At 46.0% G+C, this 27198-nt stretch overlaps 1 protein-coding gene across 12 annotated transcripts in view; it reads left to right on the forward strand.

The window, feature by feature from the left end:
• Positions 1-27198, forward strand: part of MED17 (mediator complex subunit 17) — a 258928-nt gene that overhangs the window by 187465 nt on the left and 44265 nt on the right. For all 12 annotated transcript variants that reach the window (XM_075865805.1, XM_075865809.1, XM_075865806.1 and 9 more), the window contains one exon: positions 19114-19322. In XM_075865805.1, coding sequence (XP_075721920.1) covers positions 19114-19322 — 209 coding nt within the window. The remainder of the gene's footprint in view (positions 1-19113; positions 19323-27198) is intronic.

Genomic DNA, 27198 nt, shown 5'->3' on the forward strand with positions numbered 1-27198 from the left:
TAACGGGTTGATGGTGAACTTATGGCTAAGGTTGACTTAAGTCATAAGGATAAGTTTAAGTTGGGTTTGTGAATACGGGGGTTCAAGACTTGTGATATGAGATATTGTTCTTGCATTTAATACTAGGCCATTTCATGCCCTTAACCAGTGTTTTTCCAATCATCACGAATATAACTTAACCAAGTTATACCTTAAATTAAGCCCTAAGTATCATGAATATGGCTGAAAAAACTTTCACATGTATCTTAAAGTTCAAGACTGGTCCTGCTCGTTTATTTCCATAGCCAAAACTTTTCCTGCCCATTTATGAGAGGCTGTTTTGCACCGACTGAACAAGAGGGCATCAAACTAAAATTTTTTTTAAGACACGTTATTAGAATGCACTTGATAAGATGGTATTTGTGGCAAGGTAATAAAGTAATGTAACTGTAAAAATAATGCCTTATTCATATAAATTTTTAGGGCTTTTTGCACTAGTAATATTAAATAAAGTTGCTGAATTCGAAATTTTCTTTTGGGTATTTTTCTATGGTTTTTGGCCCAGCTGAACTCTGACATGCCTCGTCTGTCATTAGGAATCTGTGCACTCAGCCGGTGTCACTGTAGAGTGCTCTGGCTAGCGTGGTCATGCTGCTAGTGCTTATCATCTGCCAGTCATGTCTGCTACTCTGAAAGCACATGCAATGCGATAGTGCCAGCCAGACCAAAGTTCAAGCGCCATGGTGACATAGACTAAAAACAGAGATTTATCAAAGGACAGACAAAGCATGTTGCGGGTTAATTAGGGTAAAAAAGCCATGCTTTTCTTCTGTTTGGGTTTCTTTCCATGGAAAGTGTACTTTTGGCTTTGCTTTTTTTGCTATGGTGTAACGTATGTTTCAGATAAAAAATTTATCATTAACTTCAGGAGCCAATTAGTATCAGCATGCCTAAATGGTTAAAGGGGTGAAATGGAACTGCTGAACATTTGCTGAACTTCGTCTCTTGTGACAGAGTGGCTGCAGCTAAATAGAGTTGATAGAACAAAGCTTAGATGTGTCCTTGTACTGCCCGTAATTTCCATGCTGGCTAAAGTGCCACGCATCGCAGCTTCCATAGAAAGTAGCGCCAAAGTTTCCTCTTGTGTATTAGAAAACTTTACTTGAAAGCAGCTGTTGGCACAGCAGTTCAGCAATGATAGTTTTCCAGACACTGTCATTTTCTCTAAAAGTGCGAACCAAGAAAATTGAGTTTAAAGTTTTTGCAACATGCCATTTATTCCAATGGCCCACAAAATTACAATTAAAGCAACTCGCTGCATAGAAAGGACCTCCCTCTTCAGCAGGACGCTGTTCTTTGACAATTACATGCAATCATCTTCAATATTTCGTAGCTTTTGAGCTGGAAATGCGGCTTAAAATGCTTTTTGCTTGCAAAATGTACCACATTTGATTGCAGCGAACTCCCAGGAGAAAAGTCAGATCTGCCAACTTGCACACAGCAAGATTAACTCAGCATTGGGGCGAAACCAGCAGTCGATGGTTAATGATAAGTTGGTGCCAATTCAAGCTGTAGATTCGGTTTCCTGGTGGCTCTGCTGTTGTCACAGCTAAGAATGTGCCACAGCCTTGGCACCAATGGACACACAAATGCACTTATCCGCTTAGCCCCCGCTCTACGGCTGCAAGAGAATCTAAGAACTTTTGAGAAAGAATTCGGCAACTGAAGAATGACCTTTGTAAACTTAAAAGTGAATGCAGCGCAGTGGCGCAGCACTGCAGCCAATTAGACAACCAAATTAGTCCAGACAATGCTGTGTTGCTGGATAAATAAAGCACAACTTCCGTCCGTATAGTTTTGAGACTGATACATTTTCTTCTCTAGGCGTGATTTTCCAAGACAAATCTTGGTGGCTATGTGTAGTGCCATCGTTTTAGGCTAACTTGAGCTAGACATTGCTGAGTAACTCAGGGGACGAATTGCAACTCATGATTATGAAGTTAGACAAGGAGAGCAGAAAGGTGGGTTTTAAAATAATCTGCAGAAAACGAAAGTAATGTACAACAACCTCAAAAAAGAGCAGCGCTTCGAGATAGGTAATAGTGCACCTCAAGTTGTAAAAGACTATGTCTACTTAGGGTAGGTAATAACCGTGGAGCCGAACCAGGAGATTGAAGTAACTAGAAGAATAAGAATGGGGTGGCGCACATTTGGCAAGCACTCTCAAATTATGACAGGTAGATTGCCACTATCCCTCAAGAGGAAGGTATATAACAGCTGTATCTTGCCGGTACTTATCTACGGAGCAGAAACCTGGAGATTTACAAAGAAGGTTCAGCTTAAACTGAGGACGATGCAGCGGGCAATGGAAAGAAACATGGTAGGTGTAACCTTAGGAGACAAGAAGAGAGCAGAGTGGATTAGGGAACAAATCGGGGTTAAGAATATCATAGTTGAAATCAAGAAGAGGAAATGGACATGGGCCGGGCATGTAGCGCGTAGACAGGATAACCGCTGGTCACTAAGGGTAACTAACTGGATTCCCAGAGAAGGCAAGCGGGTTAGGGGGAGACAGAAGGTTGGGTGGGCAGATGAGATTAAGAAGCTTGGGGGTATAAATTGGCAGTAGCAAGCACAGGACTGAGTTAACTGGCGGAATATGGGAGAGGCCTTTGTCCTGCAGTGGACGTAGTCAGGCTGCTGATGATGATGATAATAAGCTAGGCATTTATGTTAATTGCTGTGGCAGTTGCTTGATGGCACTACATGTAGAAAAATACCTTGTCACTAGTCTGTGCACTCTGCTGTCAGTGAATGTAGAGAGATGGACGTGCCCATCAACGAGTGTGTAAACACAAAATCCTCTGGGGCAAGACAGCCACACAGACGTATGCGCTCGTTTGCCACACATATGTCTATAAGGCATTGTGGCGGGTGCAATTTTTTGAGTGGCACAAGGGGTTCGTTTCAGAAAAAATATCGGCAGAAGACCACACAAGGCCTCACAGAATGAAAACAATCTTCTTTGCGTCAGGAAGATCGTACAGCAAGGCTAGACCATTACAGTCTGCATACTATCGGATGCTCTTGATATTTGTGAGAGAAGATGCCACAAAATTTTACATGAAAACTTCGGTAAATGCCACACTTATGCCGTGCTTCTTCACACAGGACCAGTAGGACACAGTGAGGGCTCCTTTGTTCTCCGGAGCAATGAAGGATGCTGCATTCGTCAATATCAATAGTATGAGGAAGAGCTTTGTTCTAGACGAGCTCGAGCTGGCACACACTGATTATGATATCTACAGGTGAGGAAATTATACAAATGATGATGACACGTCCAATTGATAAAGAAGAATTGGTGACTGCGCTCACACTAATTCCCCCGTCACGCTGGAAGCGGCCTCCTGGCCGCACAAGAGAAAATATTAGGAATCGCGTCGGGTATACAGTTTCAGTCGAGAAACGTGCACAATTTCTGTGCCACGGCAACGGTGGTAGGAAGGAGCGTTAAGTGGTGAGATACGGTAATTAACGGGGACGTTTGTTCAATCACCGTGTAAGGTCCTATAAAACAACTAAGGAATTTTTCACATAAGCCGGGCACACGCACGGAAGTCCACAGAAAAACTTCGTTTCCTGGGGAAAAGGTGACAGCCCAGTGAGTTGAGTCGTAGCGAGACATGCGAGCTTTCTGAGAGATGCCGGTGTTGATTCGGGCCAGATGACGACAGTGCTCGAGGGGAGACAAAATTGTGCGTACAAAGGGCCTGCTGAGGTAGCAGGAGCCGAAAGGAAGGAGACGTCCAGAGTTACACTTGAAGAGTGGCCATGGACCAGAAAATAGCGAGAAAATCTGGTGGTGCGTTGCCTAGCCGTATTGTAGGCGAACGTTACGAATAGCAAAATGGCGTCCCAGTTGGTGTAGTCAGGGTTAACGTACATGGCAATCATGTCCGAGAGGGTATGATGAAAGCGTTCTGTCAAGCCATTTGTTTGTGGATGATAAGTAGAAGTTGTCTTGTGGTTGGTGTTGGCGGCTCGTAGAACCTCAGCAACAATAGAGGAAAGAAAGACCTTGCCGCAGTCGCTGAGCAGAACATGTGAAGCTCGGTGGCATAAAAATACGTTACGCAGAAAAAAATCGGCTATTTCAGTGGCTGTACCAGTGTGCAGTGAGGCTGTTTCCGAGTAACGAGTGAGGTGGTCAACAGCCGTTACAATCCAACAATTTCCATTGGAGGTCACGGGAAGGGGGCCGTACAAGTCTACCCCGACGACTTCGAATGGCAAAGCGGGACAAGGAAGAGGTTGGAGAAAGCCAGAAGGAGCAGTAGTGGGTAGTTTCCGCCGTTGACGTAAGGCACACGAAGAAACATATTTGGCGATGGCGGATGAGAGGCCAGGCCAGGTGAACCGACTGCGTATTTTGTCGTACGTTTTATGATAGCCGAGATGCCCAGCAGCACGATCATCGTGGAACGTCTCAAGAACCTGACGTTGTAGACAACGTGGTATAACGGGGACCCATTTGTTTCCTTCAACATGTTAAATATAGCGATGTAAAACACCATCGTGAAGCTTGAATTGTTTCATTTGTCGGCGAAGTCGGGAATTCGGAGGAGTGGATGTGCCTTCTAAGCGTGCTATTATGAAGCGGCAGTATGGGTAAACGCGTTAATGCGGCACAAGAGTAGAAGGGCGGCCGGGTCTTAGCCAACTGAGACCTGCGATGGGTAATGCTGTGGTGGAAATTGGTGACGGTGGGCTATTACGGTTGGGTAGAGGGCAGCGAGAGAGAATATCAGTGTCTTGGTGCTTCTTACCAGACCTGTAGACAACATCAAAGTTGCGCTCTTGTAAACGAAGCACCCAGTGGCCAAGACGGCCCGATAAGTTCTTTAGCGACGAAAGCCAGCACAATGCGTTGTGGTCGGTGAGGACTGTGAAGTGGCGGCCGTGGAGGTATGGACGAAATTTTTGCACTGCCCATGCAACAGCAAGGCACTCTTCTTCGGTTATTGTGTAATTTTTCTCGGCAGCAGTCAAGGTACGACTGGCGTAAGCGATGACACATTCGGGTGCGGTGTTGTGACGCTGCAGTAGAACGGCACCGAGACCATGACCATTGGCGTCAGTGTGAAGAATGGTGGGTGCACCTGGATCGAAGTGACATAATGCCGGGCCGGATGTCAGGGCTTGCTTCAACGCCAGGAAAACCTTTTCACAGTCTTCAGACCAGACGAATGCCGTGTTACTTGCGAGAAGTTAATGGAGCCGAGAGGCAAGCCTTGCGAAATCACGTATGAAGCGCCAAAAGTAGGATGCCAAGCCAAGAAAACTGCGCAGGTCTTTCTGACGCAACGGACGGGGAAACTCGAGGACGGCGGCAAGCTTTTCAGGATCCGGTCCAATACCGTCTTTGCTGACTAAGTGCCCTAGAACCTTCATTGTCTTGCTTGCGAAGGCGCATTTTTTCGTATTCAGCTGTAAACCAGCTTTTGCAAGGCAACCTAAGACTTCTTTGAGACGTTGCAGATGTTGCAAAAAGGTATACGAAAACACTATGATGTCGTCGAGGTAGCATAAGCAGGTTTTCCGCTTCAGGCCACGCAGTATGCTATCAATCATACGTTCGAAGGTAGCAGGCACGTTACAAAGTCTGAAAGGCATTACATTAAATTCGTATAGCCCATCTGGGGTGGTAAAAACCATCTTCTCTTTGTCAGATTGGGACACTGGTATTTGCCAGTAGCCTGATCGCAGGTCAAGGCTGGAAAAATACTTTGTGCCATGCAACAAAGCTACTGCATCATCGATTCGTGGGAAAGGATAAATATCTTTGCGGGTTATTTTGTTCAGTGCCCGGTTTATAACGCAAAAACGTACCGTTCCGTCTTTATTTTGCACCGACACAACTGGCGAAGGCCATGGACTCGAGGAAGGACGTATGATATTCCGTCAAAGCATGTCTGAGACGTTTTCCTCGATTATACTCCTTTCTGCAAGAGACAGGCGGTATGGGCGCCAGTGAATAATTCGGGAGCCGTCAGTCTGAATTCGGTGAGTCGCAGAAGTTGTCATACCAAGGACAGCAGAATGAACATCCAACTAAGAGAGATGTCTGTTCAATAAATTCAGGAATTCTTGACTCTGGGCTGCTGTCAGATCAGGGCTTATCGTCCCCGATAGAGGAGTAGGAGAGTTGAGTGACGGCATGCTTGGCTCTGGTAGGTCTTTTTAACTTGGAAGGGCAACAATTGCAATGGGATGCGGGTCAATGGCGCATGTGATTGTTGATCCACAGGGCAACAATAAGGGTTCGGGGGTCTGATTTAACGCAGCAATAAAAGCAGACCCTTCAGAAAAACGAACAAGGCCTGGAATGATCAGAATGCCTCGATGTACCCTGTGGCCATTAGGTAGTAGAAGCATGTCGCCATCCACAATGTTGATGCAATCAACGCTAATTACTTCTTCTCAGGATGGCCAAAGAACATAATCTGAAGTGGTGACGAGACGAATGCGCTCTTCGTGTTCCGATAAAGAAGAGTCGGTGGGATTTAGGTGGATGAGGCGCTGATGACAAGATATAGAAGTGCGTGCAGACGACAGAAAATCTTACTCCAAAATGAGTTCTTGGGTGCACTTACGAAGAACTGCAACATCAATATGATGACGAATACCGTCTATGAAAACACGAACTGTACACTGGGCGAGTGGGCGACAAATGGCGTTCGTCGCAGCACGGAGAGACGGGCCCAAGTAAGGTGTTGTTACTTTGCGGAGATGGGAGCAAAGGTCAGAGCGAATAATGGAAATAGCAGCGCCAGTATCCACTAGAGCTTCGACTTGTATACCTTCTACTAACACTGTTAACAAGTTCGATGGTCTGTCTGGAGAAATTGCTGGCTGTCGGTTGGATGCAGTTTTCTCTCCTAAAACAGTATTGGGGAGTTTTCCGAGTGGGAATTCAGAACATTGGAGGCGGGCCGCAGAGGCGACACGGAACGGCGATTGGGAGATGGTGAGCGGTGGCGATACTCACGGGTGTTCACAGGCAGACCAGTACTGCAAGGTGGAGAGGGCGAACGCTGAAAAGAAGACCGGTAGAGTGTACACTGGTAGTTCGTGAGTCGACTGAAGCGTCTGGGTTCCTCTGGAGCGTAGCGACGTTGCTCAACCTGTTAGCGCCTTCGGCAAAAGCGAGATATATGACCCCTATATCTGCAATAACAGATTGGGCGTGGAGGACGCGGCATGGCGTAATATGGCTGTGGGGGCATAGGTGGTGACACTGACGCCACAGGTACATGGCCACCTGGTGTAGCCGCTGGAATAGTGATGGGTGCTGAGAGCACCACGACTTCTGCGTACATTGGTACCTGACGAGGTCTGGATTCGGCCGAACAAGGTGAATATCACGCAGATGCAATCTCTTGCCTAACGATGTCCCGCAAGTTGGTTGGAGCTGAGGCTAAAGTAAATCGTGGAGCGCAGGAAGAGCAGCGCCCATGAAGCTCCTTACGAATGATGTCGTGGACCAGGGCACGGGTGTCGAGGGCCGCAGGAAGACGAATGTCCGAGGTATCATGGCAAAGACGAAGAGACTGAAGTTCTTGTCTCTGGCAAATGGTGGTGACATCTTGAGTTGTGGTAGGGTTTTGCGACGCAAGGGCGTTGAATGCGACGGTATTTACGCCTTTGATAATATGGCGCATTTGGTCGATTTGAGGCATAGATGAATTTAAACGCTTTCACAAGGCATGAACATCCTCTATGTAAGAGGTGTATGATTCACCCGCCAGCTGAATGCATTCAACAAGCTTCTTCGTTGCTGCTTTAGCGCGAACATTGGGGGAACCGAAAATCTGATGGAGCTGCCGTGTGAACGTGTCCCAGTCGGGAAGATCTTGAAGGTGGTTCCGAAACCAGGTTTTGGCAACATCAGTTAGGTAGAAAGGGACCGTACGTAACTTGTGAGAGTATCCCACCTGTTCAACTCGCTGACGAGGCCGTAGATGTGTAGCCATTCTTCAACGTCATCCCCTTTGAGACCCGAGAATACTGGTGGATCACGCCGGTGGCTGTGGACGGCCAAGGTCGGCGGCGGAGGCTGCACTGGGCTGGTGGCGTTGGATGGACCAGGATTGTCTTGCACTGCCATGGCAGGTGGTAGTAGACGACGACCCAAGTGCAGCTCCAGTGGTAACGTGCAAGAGGACTTGGGTATCGAGAAGCACCGTCCACCACTTATGAGGAAGAACTTTTTTCGAGACGAGCTCGAGCTGGCACACACCGATCATGATATCTACAGATGAGAAAATTATACAAATTATGATGACACGTCCAACTGATAAAGAAGAGTTGGTGACTGCGCTCACAATAGCATCATTGCTCAAGAGGAAACATGTTGTTTTCAACACGATCCTCAATTAAAGAGGCAAAGCGCCAAATCAGAGTTCACAAGCACTCCAGCATCATGAAAGGTGTGGCGACGGAAGACCAAAACAGAGATGCTGATAAATTTTTCTGATGTGAGAGGTGCCACAAACAACTCGTTTGTCACATAAAGGCAGACGGTGAATTGGGAGATTTATATCTGCGTGCTCCAGTATATGTGTGATCTATATGTACTGTTATGCTGCCACCCTGACTTATAAGCATCTGGACAACGGACCTTTCTCCAGTATAGCACAAGACTGCACACTGCTCTCAGCATGTCGAAAATTTTCGCCAAGCACAGCATTACTGTACTTCACCATTCACCATACCATATTTACTCATGTAATGAACGGCCTTTTTTTTTTTTTCGAAACATCGACACAAAGCTGGGGGTGTGTTTATAATGCGGGGAACATTTTATAAGAACTTTTTGGCATGAGCTAAAAAATGCGGTAATGCAAAAAGAAGTTAGGTTGCTCAGCTTCGTTCTTGCACTTCACTCATCTTCGGTGGTTGAAGGCGCTATCTTCTGCAAGCTTTTCCTGCGCTGCCCGTGCACGGCATAAGAGCGTTTTGTGGCTATCTTCTCTTTCAATCTTTTAACTGCAACAGTAGTGTCTGCTGTGATCTCGAGGGGCGCCCAGAAGCGTGCAATACGACGCGACGATGCTCTTGGCCTACTTCGTGGCAACCTCGCACGACGACCGCGATAACGCTGTTGACATTGTAGCAAGCAACCAACATCGCAGCAAGCTATGACAAAAGCATCAGAACAAATCGCCGATAACAGTATTAACCAAAACATGCGGCAGCCACTTTGCTTGCAACCGAAGGTAGAATCGGGGACTATGTTGGGAAAATAGTCACGATTTTTTCTGGGCGACCAGCGATTTCTTTCTGGTTTTCCAGAAACCTGTGACGTGATGGGGACAAATAGCCCTTCAGCACAGCCATAGCGACAGCAAATTCTGTTGTCATCGCTCGAAAATTGCTTGCATGTTGTTGGGCCTTAAAGCTTCGTATTCGCAGGAATTGACTGTCGGTTGGCGTGGGAAGTTTCATGACTTTCGCTCGCTGTGTGATGGTCAACTACGATATCTCTACACTTGCACCGTTCGTGAACCTCGCTGTGGCGCATGGATATTTAAAGAAGACTGGGCATGTGCACCGCACAGATAGAAGGAAACCTATATGACGCGTGGCAGCGGGCAAAGGGGGAGAGAGAGACAAGCCGAGGTGGCTGAGGTGGGTCGAGCAAGAAGGGGCCAGGTGTCGGTTACCGGAACTGCAGCGGACGCATGTAGGGGGGTTGTATATTACACGGGGAAAAGAAAATCCGAATTTCGACAACAAAAGTTGGAGGTGAATTTATTATGCGAGTGCATTCATTATGTGAGTAAATACGGTACTTGCTTGCCATCTCCCCATGTGATTTTTCTCCAGTTTTCTTTCCTGAAGAGAACCCTAAATGTTGCTAAATATGAAGAATGAAGGCCATTCAAGACTCCATGACAAAAGAGCTCAGATTGTCGCCAAAAGAAGTGTTTTCTAACTGTTTCCAGGGCCTCAAAAATAAAATAATAAATGATAGAGAAGTAAAGGTAAGGAGGTCAACCAGTCAAGGATAACTACCCTACACATGGGAATGGGGGAGATTGAAGGAAGGGGAGGAAAGATACGGAAAGATAGCGCATCACACCGCACGTGCACAAGCACATAGTCAGCAAGAGTTCATTGATCTTGCGTGAAACGCGACGTCACTCTCACGGCTGCTTGTCGAAGTCTGTTTTTCTTTAAAAGCTCAGCAGTTCTTTGCTCACCTTCAGCTGCGATGTCCTTTGTCAACAACATGAAAGGACAGGTTCAAAAGATCTCAAGAAACATTAGAAGTTGTGTATAGACTGCAAGGGAGACTGTTTAGAAGGGGTGCTTTGCAAATGACTTCAATGTTAAACAAATTTCGTTTAATTGACTCGATCTCATAACTTTTCGGGCAGAGCTTTTACCTTCAACAGCAGCTCTTCCTAGAATCTTGGCACATACAGCAGCCAGTGGGAAATATCAGCCATACCATGGAGGCACTATCCTTTGTTTACTATTGTGTTTTGTGGCAAGTCTCTGCGAACCTCACGCGCTCGCCAAGAAACCATATTTAACCGCCAAGCATGTTGGGCCGGCTCTGCCCCAAAGAAAAAGCCAGTCAGGCTTTGAAATGATCGGGACAAAGTCTGGTTGAAGTTTCCTTTTTACGTTTGAAGGAAATCCTAGAGTCTCTTTAAGTTTGAATTATGGACAGTGGTAAATCTAGAGGGGGGGACGGTAGGGGCGATCGCCGGCCTGGAAGCCTGTCAGCACCCCTTCCCCCTCTCTTCAGTGCTTGTGTCTGACTGCTTTTACCTGTTAGGATGAGTGGGACCAGTGTGAGCACATCTTAATAGTATTTTTGTCAATACAGGGTTTTTGTGGTAGTAAAAACAAGAAGTAATGACCACGCCCCCTTTCCTATGTCGATTCAAGCGACCCCCCCTTCCCCTAAAGTGGGTGTCTGGATCTGTCTTTGATTATGGAGAGCGTAGTCATATAGCTTAAATATACATTGCTATGGTGAACTGGAATACACAGGGAAGATGGAAGTGTGTATGTTATTATACTATATGTGGAAGTATATTGAAGGAGCAATCAGTATGATTGACGCCGCAGGGGCGTCTGCACAAGCAGGCATTCGATGTGTATGGTGCATTCAGGCGACGAACCGAATCCAGATGTGGCGGGACGGACGGCGCATCAGGTGACCTCACATCAGCGATTCCTCTCGTCCGCAACTTGTTTGTTTGGCTCGTGGACGGATGACCTCAACTTGTTTCTCACATCGGGATTCTGGCGGGAGGAAGCCGATACTTCAGTGGATTAGTTCGGGGTTTCTGGCAACCAGTACATTTTTCGTCTGCTCGCGGCATTTTCTTCATGGCTCGCGGACAGCTGCATGACCGGTCGGCATCATTCATGCTTTAGCATGGTTTACCTAGTTTCTGAGGGCTTTGTTCTCAGGTGATCAAATACGCAGAAATCACTTTTGGTGGTTCGGGAAATGTCGCCGCCGTCGTTTGACACGCGAGATTATTAGCCGCAATGGTGGTGAAATATTTTAACTTCTGCAATCGACGACGTGCCGCTTGTAAAAAAAAGACAGGAGACGCATTCAGAAGGGCCACACATAGGGGAACAATGTAGTTGTATGAACATTTTGCCAGCAACTCCGTTTTCTCCTGAAAGAAAAACACTCCTCATTCATTTCGGCCAATGCAACAGCCATCGCAGTCAAACGTCAACGAGGGTGTAGCTCAGAGGTAGAACGCTTGCATCGCATGTGAGAAGTCCCGGGTTCAAACCCCGGCACCTCCAGAGCGCTCTCGACTTTTGCGGTATCGTTTGCCCCGCCGCGGTGGTCTAGTGGCTAAGGTACTCGGCTGCTGACCTGCAGGTCACGGGTTCGAATCCCGGCTGCGGCGGCTGCATTTTCGATGGAGGCGGAAATGTAGACCCGTGTGCTCAGATTTGGGTGCACGTTAAAGAACCCCAGGTGGTCGAAATTTTCGGAGCCCTCCGCTACGGCGTCTCTCAAAATCAAATGGTGGTTTTGGGACGTTAAACCCCACATATCAGTCAAACGTCGCTTCATGTCGGCATCCATGTTGTTGAATAGTCTCAAACCGGTATGCTGCTAGCGGGGGCAGGTGAGCGCCGAATCTGCGGTTGAGGGTAATCTGGCTGTTTTCTCCTAGGACATCGTCCGTCGTGTGGATGCGCCTGCAGGTGGATTATCCGCTTCCACGACAAATCCGGATTCGGTTTGTCGTCTGTATGCGCCAGTAGCGACACCACAGACCTGAGCTAACGGGGAGTTTCGACCTCTCCCACGCCTAGCTGTGCCTGGCTGAGCCGTGTCTGAGGAAAAGGGAATCCCGGGGTTTGAGCCGACGCCGGGTGATTGAACCTTTAAGGCCCCCCGGCAGAGGCAACGCACCCCTTTGGTCCTGGCTTCACCTAGACGGCACCTTTGGGCTGACCCACCCAGGGGAAATCTGCAGCCGCCTTTTCCTATCGCTCTTCCCTCATCTTCGTCTTTCTCTCACACTATTAACTGTTCTGTCGTCTCCTTTCTTCTGTTTACTTCAAAGTTTCCTGGCGGCGATGGTTTACCCTGTGTAGTTGTTCAACCTTGGGTAGTTATATTCAGTTATAGCAGCCATGTACAGCTGGCACTTACGTTTCTACCGCGTCGCGTGGCGTCCTCTCGTTGGGCTCCATGGTGGGTGGCTGGCGTGTCCCCTGAATAATCAGCACATTTCATGGGATCCCTTAACCGTTTCGCAACCGATTACTCTACAAAGAGGTGGTGCACCAATGTAATCTTTCAACTGATGTGTGCTAAGAAAGACAACTCCCCCAATACCATGTTATTCAATGCCAGAGTACACAAAGGAAAGCCAGAAGTTTGTCTCCCTTTCTTGTATCCAAGTGTCTGATGGAAACGCTAGGTGCGGGATACAAAGCCAACAAGACCATCAGTGGTGATCTGCTCTTTGAACTTAAAGATCATCTACAATACCAGAGATTACACCACTTGACAGCTTTCGGTGGCCATCCAATCACCATTGCCCCACACAGCACACTAAACACTGTAAAGGGTGTCCTATCAGACAGCAACCTTATAGAATTATCAGACAGAGAACTGTTGGCAGGCTGGAAAGACGAGAACGACATCCACATACAGCGCATAAAAATATGAAGAGAGAACCAAGAAATTCCTACGAAACACATTATAATGACTTTTGCATGCACGACATTTCCCACTGAAGTAGTTACAGGTTACCTCAAGCTGCCAGTGAGAGCATACATTCCAAACCCTCGGTGCTGCTTCAAGTGCCAGCGCTTTGGCAATGGCACTCAAAGCTGCCGAGGGCAACTTACATGCACGAAGTAGCATCACAGGACATTGCGCTAATGATGACTGTTATTCCCAAACCCACTGTGCCAACTGTGGTGGTGACCATCCGGCATATTCGAAGTTTTGCGAGGGCAGGAAGAGAAGAAAAGAAATTATCACTACAAAAATCAAACTCAACACTGGCTTTCGAGAAGCGCAACAGCGTGTTTTTCCGCAATATAGAGAGAACACATCATACGCCGAAGTGGTGTGAGGGGAGTCGCCACCACTACGGTTTTCGGCGATGCCTCGTGCCACGCCTGGCGTACCGAAGCAAATGCCACAAGCCCTCACGGCAGGAGCAACTTCGGTTGTCCCGCCCTTCCTGAACTCGGCCCCAACGAAGGCCCCTGTGAACCCTGGTGGCAGCCAGGGCACCACACAAACTAAACAGATTGCCTCGATTTCTGGCACGGTGGGTTCAAAAGCTCCATCCATTGTGACGAAGCCTACTCAACACACGTAATGTCCGGTGCCTCTCTAGAGGCGATGGACACAACTAGACCACTGGTGCATGCTGCGTTTAAGGAGCGCCGAGATCCCCTCGACCGCTCCGAGATTGACAAAACTCCAATTACAGGGCCTGCCAAAGGCCCTGTAAAATAAATAGCCTTTCTTTATTAACACACACTACACACACTCATTCAGAATGAACACCATATTGTCACAGGGTCGTGACGTGGACAAATGAAGCACACTGTGAGTCGAATAATAAATTGCTTATTTGGGCGAACCTGTGCCCAGTAAACGGAAAGTCGGACTTCAGTAGCAGACTTAGACTGATAGCTGCGAACGGGGCGTCGGCCATCGATCAACTACTGACAAGCGGCGAAGTGTGTCGGCATTTATACTCTTGCCATCGAATGTTCTAGCGTTATTGCTGGCGGTTACGTAGGTTCTAGAATAATCTGTAAAGTTCGCGGAGTGGGCGTGATATTATCAAAATGATCTACTACAGTCCTGAAGCTTCTCGAAAACTGCAGGCGCTGTTTGCGCTGAAAATTGTGTACTGTATTGGGGCTATAACAAAACTTGAGAAATGGAACGTGGCAATATTACAATGGAACGCTAGAGGACTCATACGCAATCTTGACGACATACACGAACTTCTTGGAAAATTCTGTTCAAAGGTGCTGTGTGTTCAGGAGGCGCATCTAAACTCTATACACATAAATTCTTTCAGCAAATATGTTATCTTTAGAAAGGACCGCCAAGATGCTCTTGCATCATCTGGTGGTGTTACAAATATACTTGACAAGAACGTAGCATGTCAACACTTTCCGCTACGAATGGCGCTGGAAGCAGTAGCCGCTCGAGCTATTATTGGATACGAACTCATCACAATCTGCTCATTATACATACCCCCACACTACCAGCTACAGAAACACGATATTCAGTCATTTATTGATTAGTTGCTCGAGCCTTACGGGGTACTTGGCCATTTTAGTGCTCACAGCAGCTTGCGAGGCAACTCTCGCACCGACGCGCAGGGCCGCCTCATTGAGAATTTTCTTTTTTCTACATGAGCATGTTTACTAAACAAAAACGAACCCACGTTTTTTAGCTTCTCAAAAAAAAAAAAATCTTATTCATCAATCGACCTAAGCATCATATCTCCATAAATCTTACTTGATTTAAACTGGGAAGTGATTAAAAACCTGTATGGGAGTGACCACTTCCTAATACTCCTCTTAACACAAAAACAAGAGCAATCTCCACCCCAGGCTCCTCGGTGGAAACTTGACAGAGCTAACTCGGAGGAGTTCAATAACATTGCTCATATCTCTTGGGCTGAGATGGCTTCCTTAAGTATTGACGCTGCTGTAGAGTACTTTACCGCTTCTATATTTAACGCTGGTTTTAAATGCATACCTGAAGTAACTAGGGCGACAGGCAAAAGTCGTGTTCCCTGGTGGAATGATGAGTGCCGCAGGGCTCGGAGAAAACAAAATAAAGTGTGGGATCTTTTCGCAACTCTCCCACAGCATAGAATCTTATAAACTTTAAAGAAATGAAAGCACAAGGCCATAGAACACGCCGTCAAGCTAGAAGGGAAAGCAGGCAGAATTTCATATCGGGCATAAACTCTTACAGAGATGAGGCCAAAGTATGAAATAGTGCGAAAAAAGTACAAGGTCAAACAAGTTATTTGGTGTCTTTAGTGAACACCCAGGACAAATGCATGGAAGACCAAGCTGATGCTCTGGTGTCACACTTCGAATATATATCCAGCTCTACACATTATTCCAAAGCCTTTCAAAGTTACAAAACGAGAGAAGATCGAAAGAAAAATCTGTAAAAAATGTAGGACACAATGACGAGATTCGCTTAGCAGAGCTACAGGCAGCTCTGAACTCCTGTAGCAATTCCGCCCCAGGTTCTGATCATATTATATACGATATGCTGAAACACTTATCCAACAAAACACGAAATAGACTGCTTTCCCTATATAATATACATTATGGTTTTGCGGTATCATCCGTACTTCCTGGAAAGAGGCTATCGTGGTACCCGTTGGAAACTGGGAAAGGATTCATAATTTGTCACTATTTACCGGCCCATCCCACTAACGCGTTGCTTATGTGAAGTCTTTGAAAAAGTTTTGAACACCCGGTTAATACATTCCTTTGAAAAAAACAAGTTACTAGACCCGTACCAGTCTGAATTTCGAGAGGATCGATCTACAACCGACCACTTAATACGCACTGAGGCCCAAATTTATGGAGCATTTGTACATAAAAAGTTTTTTCTTTTTGTATTCCTGGACTTGGAAAAAGCATACGACACAACATGGCGCTTTGGAGTAGTAAGGGACCTCTCACACTTAAGGGTGCGAGGTAGGGCGCTAACCATAATTGAAAATTATCTGTCTGATCGCACATTTCATTTTCGAGTAGGCGATGTCCTCTCCCGACCACTTGTTCAGGAAATGGGAGTACCACAGGGTGGGTTCCTGAGTTGTACACTTTTTCTTATAAAGATGAATTCTCTGTGTATCTGCATTTCGCATAACATGCTATATTCCACATATCTTGATGATGTCCAAATAGGTTTTAGGTCATGTAACCTTGCAATGTGTGAACGCCATGTTCAGCTCTGTCTGAACAAAGTGTCCAGGTGGGCCGACAAAAACAGGTTCAGGCCGAGTCCACAAAAGAGCAAATGTGTACTTTTTTCTAGAAAGAGAAGCCTCCACCCCAACCCTGAAATTAACTTGCATGGCCAGTGGTTACCTGTAGCGACAGAACATAAATTTCTAGGCCTTTGTTTGGACTCTAAACTCATCTTTATATCACACACCAAATATACTAAAAACAAGTACTTAAGAACAATGAATATTCTAAAAGTCCTTTCAGGTACTGCATGACAGAAAATGCCTAATTAATCTGTATAGAAGCCTTATACGCACGCACCTGAATTATGCAGCAATAATCTACCAGTCTGCAACATCAACCGCTTTGAAAATGCTCGACGTGGTTCATCATTGGGGAATTCATCTTTGTAAGGTGCTTTTTGCACTAGCCCTGTGGAAAGCTTGTACGTTGAATCCAACGAGTGGTCGCAACACCTGCAAAGATCTTACATGTCATTTATATCATCTCAACATCAATGCAGACAGAGAACATCCATCCCACTCCACAGTCGGTGATCTGTCCAGTGCTGCACTCTTTGAAAGCCATTCTTCGTTTTGACAGCCCTACTCACTTGTGTGAGGGGTCTAGCCGAGGAGATGGATGTGCTACTTGAACACCGTTTGATGGATCCCGCGGCATGGGTGCCCCTGTGGCAGTGGCAGACTATAGATTGCGACGTCTCTTTCTTAGGGGTTACGAAGCGTGCCCCCATTGCACATATCTACACACACTTCCTGGATCTGCAACATAAATACACATGCCCCAAGTTCTTCACAGATTCCTCAATGTCTAAGACTTCTGTGTCCTATTCTGCAGTCGGCCCATCCTTTTCGGAGGCCGGTGCTTTACCTCTTGAGACAAGCGTCTTCACTGCAGAAGCTTTTGCTGTACTTAAAGCCGTTAAACACATTGAGAAATTAAAGTTAAAAAAGGCACTAATTTACTCCAATTCCTTGAGAGAGGTAAAAGCTCTGAAAGATCTTGAAAAACACAAAAACCCCATCCTTGTCTTTTTTTACTCTCTATTATGCATAATTTACGTTCACGTACAGCATGCTGTAGTCTACTGGGTGCCAGGGCACTGTGAGATGAGAGGCAAAGAAGTAGCGGACCAGCTAGCCACATCCGCCCAGATAAGAACCGTCAATACATCCATATCTACTGCTGTGCTTGACCTAAAACTATTTCTTAAATGAAAGCTCAGAGCTTAATGGCAGAGTACTTGGGATAAACACACCCAAAATAAATTTCACGTTATCAAGCCATACCTTGATAATTGGCCGCCCCGTCGCGGTGGTCTAGTGGCTAAGGTACTCGGCTGCTGACCCGCCGGTCGCGGGATCGAATCCCGGCTGCGGCGGCTGCATTTCCGATGGAGGCAGAAATGTTGTAGGCCCGTGGGCTCAGATTTGGGTGCACGTTAAAGAACCCAAGGTGGTCGAAATTTCCAGAGCCCTCCACTACAGCGTCTCTCATAATCATAAGGTGGTTTCGGGACGTTAAACCCCACATATCATCATCATTGATAATTGGCTGTTAGTATCCAAATCGCGCCGCACACAAGTAACTCTAACAAGGCTTCGAATGGGACACACACATTCCACACATGCATACCTTTTGTCCGGTGATGATCCACCCAGGTGTGAAAGATGTGGAGAAGCACTAACCGTGCTCTACATCCTTATCCAGTGCAATGAATTGGAGGATATCAGAAAGAAGCACTTCACATTACCCTACCAACCGCAATTTCTATTGCATCCTGCCATGTTCATCGGTACATATCAGTCACTTTCTGCTTTTATAAACTGTATACATAGTTTTCATGTCATATACCCAGAGGATTCATTGCACGACCTCTGAGCAGAGGTACTGCTACAAAGAAAGCACCTACCTCGTGGCCCTTGAACTCAAGGGCATGGACGAGGCATTTGTGCTGTTCTCAAGTTTTCATGTTTTTGTTACGAAGATTACATTGATCTTCACTGTACACAAGTCATGTTACTTCCATATTTTTATTACTTACATGCTATACCCGCCTTAGGGTGGGGAGTTTTAGGTTCCTATACAGCCACTTAACACCACCATTATTCACTCCACATCCCCTGAACGTTACTGTGAATTATCTTTACATCACCTTTCATGGCGCTCTTTGGCCTAGCATGGCCCTTGCACCACTAAAACCCATATATTATCATCGTCAGTATGATTAATGTACAGCTTGGCAAAGACACCCCTTTGTTATCTTCTTTTATCAGCATGGATTGTGTGCTCATGAACAAATGCTTTGTAAGAACATGATGTTTTGTTGTAATGAAGTTGATATAGTATAATTAACTGGCACATATGTATTGGACCTGTCAAACAAAACAGGACAGTTGATTGTTTTGGTCGGCCATCGGTGACATGCATTGCCGATTTGGCCTCTTTATTAGCTAGTGTACTAGCTTCAGTCATGACTGTCTGTGTTGTAATTGAGTCCATCGTCTGGGAAGAAATTGCCTACTGTAGTCGTTGCGGATGACACTTCTTAAAGCGTCAGCCATCTTTTTGCGACGGTGGGCCATGCAGGACCGTCAGCCAGCCCTGCCACCCTCACGGCTAGACCACAAGCATGTGCTTGAGCACTCACTGCACCAGCTATTGCGCGAGTACCACTACGCATTCCTCCACCAGGGTGCACCTCGTCCAGCATCGGGCCCAGTTGGTGTGCCTCGCAAACGACACCTGGCTGGACCATATGCCCACGACCGACATCGCCTGCGGGACGCTCTCCACAGGTGAGCACCTTTTGATAGAGTGTAGTCGTTAGGAGATTTTCATATCGGAGACCTTTTCGCTGTTCACAAACACAGGTGCTGGACAGCTTCCGGCGTTGTGCGGCAGCGTAGCTGTAGTAGCATTGGCGGGGAACAAAGGTCTTGACAGGTAGCCAACATATTTTCCGCACTTCTGTGCCTGGCTAGATGTTTCAAATAAGTAAGATACAACATTATAAGGGTTAGTCCTCAACCTTAATTAAGCGTCTTTTTTTTACCTGAAAGCGGAAAAAGAGTTTTCCTACTCTGGCACAATTTAAAAGACACGCTTTCTGCTTTGGTGGTAGACAGCGCATCATTGAAGTGACCAGAAGTTTCTCATCTGCTGCTATTGCAATATTGAAACCAACTGTAATGGGCGAACACCTGTCATCAACAAAACCTGGTCCATCAACAAAATCAGTTGAGAAACCCCTTACCCTCCCCTTGTACATGTTTTTTTTATTTTTCCTTCTGTGTCTCGCCTGCATAGCTGCCTTTGATATTATGCCTGCAGTATCTTTGTACACACTAAAAAAAATTATTTAATGAGAATTATGGTACTGTTTTATTCAGAAAAAAAAAACTCTACAAAGTGAGCAAAAAAATGTTTTTGTTAATGTTGGGAAGTTTCGTTTTTTTCTTCTTTCAGTTGCGAAACGGTTAAATTGTACTACGGGGTGCCCAAGTTGCCTCTAGCCACAGTCAAAAATATAATGGCGCACTCTATGATGATGCGAACAAATGCCTGCTGCTGAGTATTGACTGGGCAATGCTAAATCATTTTTGTGTTCTTCTTGATTGTCCAATCAGGCATGTTTGTATAAATAACTTTTGAAGCAATGAAGCTGGGCAAATTATTGCAGTAAGAAAGTCGTCTATCGGTTTGTGAACGTCTGTATCTGCCTGACGACTATGCTCACCATATCACCACCAACCCAGCCTGATATGTTCACCACCAGTCCAGCCTGATCCTCTTCATACTCGAGCAGAACAGAAAAGTCATCGTGGAAAACTTGGTTTTGTCGTAGCTGTTAAAAATAAAGCAAAAATATTCACAAGATTAAACAACTTGTGTCAAGGTGTAGCAGAAACTTCCCAACCTTCGATAGATTGTTTCGAATGCACTTGAAAATATGCAAAGAGTATCACCACCCAAACAGATTGTGAAGGCTCACACAGGTGTGGGAACTGTTCCTGGTGTTGTGGACGTCACCACTGATACCTGAAGAGAAGTTATGCCAGGTTATTCAATGAAAGACCTTGACTCGATTACCTAACTCATATCTGCAACTATAATCGTTCAATATTTACCCAGAGACTGCAGAGCTGATTGATTTGTCGTGGAATTGTCTAATGTGATGGCATCCACTATAACATTGTGAGGTGCACTATGCATTGAAGGGCACTCAAACCTCAAATATAATTAACCCGAATATAAGAAATCATTGGTATAACAACGTGAATGCAGAGTAGCTCTGTCATAGATACAGTGCTGAAAATATATGTTTATAATGAATTTTCAGATATAATAAAGTATTTTCGTGGCAAGTGTGACTTTGTTATAATCAGGTGTTGAAAATTGTATAGAATACAAAGAGTGGCGGTATTATCATTAGGATTAGATTAGTATTCTGAATAAAGAAGAGGTCGACGGTGGGTTTCGCCATGGGGATTAGGCCTTTTCTCCACATCATTTTGGTGCCGTGAAACCCAAAAGAAATGGCCTTCAGAGGTGAGGCAGAGTGGATTTTATGACTTCTTGACCGCATGTGTAGCCCAGAAAATTTTTGTTGATGGCGCCATTATGCGAACCTTGTGTACGAGGCCTAACCATCGCTGAGACCCAGATCGTAAAGAATGACAGCCCAGCAGCTGACTGATCTGTGTTGTGCCAACCTTCTGTGATGACTAGTGTTTTGGCTCCGACTTCGTTTTCTGATACGGCCGGCCAGTGATTTTCCCCGTTGCTGACACTGGACCAGGTCATGGAGGCTTCCTTCTAAAGGTGGAGTCAAGTGTGCAAGGCTGTCATGCGAGCCATCAAAACATAGAACGCCCTATGCATATGGATTACCCACCTATAATTGAGTTGACGAATTTTCACCAAATTTTAACTAGCAAGTATAGGTTTCTCAGAGAAATCGATAATGAGGTATACGATGCAGTTGACATTGATAGTTTGGAAGCTGAGATGGAGGAAGCAGGCGGCTATGTTCACCATATCATTCAAGCGAAAGTGAAAGCCGAGTATAAAACAAAAAATGAAATGAAAGTGTAGCAAGGTCATCTGGAATCAATAAAAGAGCAGATTAGAACAAAAGTGAAAGGAAAAATGGGCTCCTCGTCTATAGCGAAAACACCTAGCCAATGCTTTCTCAATGGTGATCTTGTCGCACAGATGCTTGTTGAGTCGAGTTCACGACGAGTAGAGGAACACACTGAAAGCCGACAGTCAAGCATTCCCTCTGCAGAGAGTACAATCTTGAAGATCAGCACTGAAGAACAACTTCAGAGGCTAGAGACCCCGTCTACAACTTTAGATGCCTCGTCAAGCTGCTGCATCCATGAAGGGAACAAGCACCAGCTATTCATGTGTACCTGATGGGAGAGACCTGTATGAAAAGAAAACCAGAAAGCATTTGAAAATCCAAGAGACGGCGCACCAGGTCTTGGAGATAAGTGCCTACTGAATATGACAAGTTGCTATCTTAAGTCTTCATAGCAGTGCATACAACGGCCTGTAGAAAGCAAAACAAGGCCAGTTAGTCAATCGAAAAGAAATGGAAGGAAAATCACGAAGACGCTGGAGCAAGCCCGTTATACTGATAGTAGCCTATGCTTTTCGAGCATACGTCAGGGTTGAAGGAAGTGCAGGCCATATGGCTTATTTCATCTAAATACCAAGACAGCATCAAAGTCAAAAGTGGGAAAGCCCAGATTGAGGCAAAGGAAGAAGGTGGGGACGATTCCAAGTTGACTGCAGTGAAGACGATGAAATAGGGAAAACGTAAGAAATAGCTCCTACAGACCCTCGAGGATGAGTGTGTAATGAAATCTAAAGGCAGCCAAGACCACTCATTTAAAGCAAAAGTTTATTGAAGGTGACGTGTTCAATAGCATGAACATGGCACAAGTGCTGTAAAGCATCAAGTATGTTGACCACGAGTGGCAGTATTATCATTAGGATTAGATCAGTATTTAGACTAAAAAAGTGGTCAACGGTGGGCTTTGCCTAGGGACGGGGGCTAGTTCTTTTCTCAACATGAGGTTTGAGTGTACTAATGTTGCCACTATTGAGCCTGGAACAGCACTACAAGCACAGAAACTGCCCACTGTCTGGGACCAGCGACCAAGGAAGTGTCGGAACAATAACTCTAGCAGGTGGTGTGCATCTTTACGAAGATTCACTATGTCCAGAAAAATCCACTTCCCCCTAAAAAGACATGTCAGATCCCCTCATGTCAACACCTTTCCGCACACTCATTTCATCAAACAATGGTGCACCCGCAAAAAAGTTTTTGTTTAGAAATAGTGCTTTTTCAAGAACTAAGCTTCTGTAAGTTAATGTCGGATGGTGTCTGACCTCAGCACTCCCTTTCAGGAACTCCTCGTAGATTCTCTCGCATAACAGAAAGCTGAAATCAGCCTTGAGACTTCTCCAGTGCAGTATAGAGCGCTCATAGCAGAAGTCATGGAAGTCGCGAAAATCCGCACTATAACCTGTACTGCACTATAACCAAAACAATCTTTTTCAAGGGCCGCATTTGCATGCAGCGTCGCATGTCTGAGAATCAAAGCATGCGATGTGTGGTGCTTACAATCATTCAATTTTTCAAAGGTTGAAGAAATTTAAACATCCATAGACCTGCATCGCCAATGAAATGGACGCGATATGGGGGGCTAACAAAAGAAGGCACCATAGCTAAAATTCACTGACTAAACATCTCAGACCGCCTCAATTATGTGCATTATACAGAAGCTATGTCAAATCACGTCAGAAATTTCACGCGCTGAAAGACACCAATCATTCGATTTCACGGATGCGCGCCCGATTTCAAAATACTGCAATCGAAGCATGAACCATCATTCAAGTGCTATATGTGCCACCCTCATTTTTAACGATATGTACCCTTCCCTTCAAGTGCAGATAGCATGCGACCTTCAACTTAGATAGCATGCGACCGCTACCGAAATGCAACCAACGCTGATTAGGCCTAGCCTGCCGTTAGGTACGTAGTTAGGGAAGTTTGGCTGTGACATGAAGTTTGGGCGCCAAAAACATCACACTCAAGCACTAATAAGAAAGGCATGTGTGATGCAAAGTTTGCGAACTCTTAGGCGAAGTTTAAAACAAGGGATCGCTTGTGTCATATTGTGCCGTGCGCGGCCGGGGCCACGTCTGGGCTGGTGCGAAGGCCTATCGCTCAGGCAAATGCCCTTCTCCCACTCAGCGAGCGCGCATATCGTGTCCCGGTCTTCCTTAACTGTGAATTCCAAGCTGCGTGCTGGGCTCTAATATTTTGCACATGCGTTCTCTGCATCCTCATAGCGTTTTCTGACCATGCTCAAAAAGTATTGCAGGACTCTTTTTAAAAAAAATCTTTCAATGGCGCTGAGAGTACTGTGAGACAGAAATAAATTAACTGCAAGTTTGAGCACCCTGAATTTTTATTTACAACAATGAACTGCAATTGACTATTGTTTTTGCGGAGTATGAGCATTCCTGAAAAAAAAGAAAATGTTGCAGTATCTGTATTTCTGTATCTGGATGTTGGTCGGAACTGCGAGAGCAATCGAGCGTTGTGAACACTTGTGCCCTATGAAGACTTGACAATATTGATTCAATCGAGGGAAAAGAATAGGCATCCCGAACTGGTACCATCATTTAAGCATCGGTAGTGTACACACAGGCGTTCAGTGCCATCTTTATTCGGCAACAGGAAACGCCGGAGGGCTTTGTGACGGCCTTACCACACTTATCTTTCCTAGGGCAACATCTCACTTGTGGATGCTCAGTGGCCTGGGGTCGCAGCTCCAAGGGTGCCTGTGTCAATGCGATGATGCAAGACAGGAGTACAGCCAGACCTCTCTGTGATGCAAACAGCTCCAATGTGCGCATAAGTTGTTCATTTCTGGGTATGAGGAAGTGAGCTTTTTTCAATGGTTTTGAGTAACCAAGATGGCAATGCAGTATTACTGAGGAACACGATCGAGTTATACAGGTGTTGAAGGGCAAATGTCACTGAAATGAAGGGATGCAATTTGCCTGTGCAGGTAATTCGGAAGCCGCCATTTGCTAAGCCCAAAATAACTTTTTGTCATCATCACCAATGAGAGAGATGCTGCCACCAGTGTCCAAGAGCGCAGGTATATCTGTGGGCAAAATGTGCATGCACTCTGATGTAGTGTATTTGAAAAGAGCTAGCAGAGCCCGCACGTTCCACGCAGCCAACTAACAAAAGATTGGGTTGTTAGCCCTCGATAGGTGTGGCTCTGGGTGATGTGGGGAAGCTTATTACCACCGTGGGCTGTGGTCATTTGCCTGGTTAGAAACATGCCAGGTCAAAAGCGGCATAGGTCACGGGTCGCTCATCAGAGTAGTGAGGTAGCATGAGCCAGCCTGGTTCATGTCCTCCCGATACCCTCTCGATGCGGCACGAGAGGTACCTCCATTCTTCAGAGGATTTCGTTGCCGGTCTGAGAGAGTGGACTGGTAGTTGGTGGCTCAGGATCATCGGTTGGGATAATGGTGGAAGTCCAGGACCCCTGCCGCTGCTGAAAGTCTCCACCAATAGGGCCGAGAGAACTGAGGTAGCCCTCCAGGCCCGCCATAAAGGTTTGTGGTTCGAGACAGTGTGACTGCACTGTCCCAGTGTTTGTCTCCCTTCAGGCTTAGGCTGGCTCGAATGCAACATTGGTAGGTGGTGGTGGCCCTTCGTGCTGCTCCCAAAAGAGCATTTCCACAATCTGCGGAGCGAAGCCTGCAAGTTTCTCAAGGGAGGAAAATGAATGGCCAAAAATGTATAGCCTAAAGCAAGAATGGCAGCACTGGAGAGCGTGCAAAGCCTTAGCGGTCTCAGTAGCGATGGGATCAGCCGAACGAAGCAGCTCCTGCATGGCTTGAACATATTCTTGTAGACACTCGTCTTGATGTTGCATTCAGGCATCTAGCCCACGCCTGATATGGTAGTCTACCGGCAAGTACTCTGCTCTGAATGCTGTGACAAACTGGTTTCAAGGCTGGAGACGTCGCCATTGTTCCACGGCACCTGTCAGGGCAATTATCAGAACCTGGTGGAGCAAATAGAGCTCCGAGATGCCATGAACAGATCTGTAAACTTGGAGGTCATCAAGAAAAAAATTAATGACAGATGTCCCAGCTGCTTGCGGGCTAAATGTTGGAGTTTTCGAATTTGGCAGGGCCGTGGGCTGCATGCGTGCAAGAGGGTCGTCCGCAGGAGCATAAACGTCTGCGAGCCAAGCCCTAACAGTCTCGAGAGGAGCCACGGGTGGATCAAAAAGTGAAGCAGTATTGCTAAGTGATGGCTGCTGACCACCGGGTACTGCCATGTCATCGGCCCCCGCCTCGTCTGCAACTCCAGGACCATCCACATCAGTCCTTGAGGCTGCTCGGCAAGTTGATCGGGTGTCCATGGAAAAAGAAAAAAAAACGTACTCACACTAGACGAGGCTGCACACAAGACTCCACAACCACTGTCAAGAAAGAGGAAAAAGACTCGCTGAGAAGCTAGGACCTCGGTCTCCCTCTCGGAAGCTGGTCCCAAATTACGGGTCCCAAATGTAGGCTCAGGATCAAGGGTCGGCTGAAGCCCTCGGAAGGTACGCAGAGGCAGAGCAGAAAAATGAACCTTTACTAGATGGTGTCCCGTGCTAGACTGTTGGTCGCCGTTCCGCCATGAGCGCATGCACCCAGTCTACACATAGTCTTCACTGAAGCTGGAGTGATGCCTGCAGCGTATTTCAATATCTGTATTGCAGAATACTTTTGAGAGGATCCTGCCCAGCCTTGACTAGAATATTGTTATAAGTTGGTTTGACTGTATTTGATTGTAATTTGGCCAACTTGGACACACTTGAGTGTAAAGTGCTGTGTAGGTGTCTCACAAAAGTGCACAAGCTGCTTTCGTGTCTCATTGAAAGAGGTAACACAGTCTGCATGATCGTCGTCATCAGTAGAGGCCACATTTCTTGGCAATAAAAAATAGTATTTTAGATGGCAGAAATAGACAGGCTAAACACAGTTTTAGGCCTCTACATTTGTAAATGTAGGCACAATAAATTTTACAAAAATTTAAATTTTCTAAGGAAGATGTGCGTGACTTGTGTCTACAACAGGAAAGCAAGAATGTTATAGTTGATGATGGCACAAAGATGCCAATGGTTTAAGATAGCCATGCAAATAGCCTTTTTTCCACATGGTTTGCAGAACACGGTGTCTACTTTAGCATGGGGAGTTGTGGGTTCACCGTTAACTAAACATACTCCCGGGTCTCTTTCGTTTCAGCATGTGTGAGCACAGGAGCAAATAGGCAGCCCGCTAAAATGCCAGAAGGGTCTTTTTGCCTCGTATTGGCGAGGTCCGATTTCTTCTAAATCTGTAAAAAGGTTTCTTACTTCGAGCATTTCGAGGTGCCAGGTGCACTGGGCACTCACATCTGCCATGATTTGCAACGCCTCAGAAATGTCCGACAGAATGCTATTTGCCCTAATATAGAGGAGGTGACGTACAATACGAAATGGTTCACAGTCTGTGTTTGTTGTACACGTTCCTCTAAAACAACAAAAAATGCCTGTTCTTTCCCAATTATAAAACAAGTTCTTACTTTTGCAGTTA

The sequence above is a fragment of the Rhipicephalus microplus genome, chromosome 6 (assembly GCF_043290135.1).
Source record: "Rhipicephalus microplus isolate Deutch F79 chromosome 6, USDA_Rmic, whole genome shotgun sequence".
Classification (NCBI taxonomy): domain Eukaryota; kingdom Metazoa; phylum Arthropoda; class Arachnida; order Ixodida; family Ixodidae; genus Rhipicephalus; species Rhipicephalus microplus.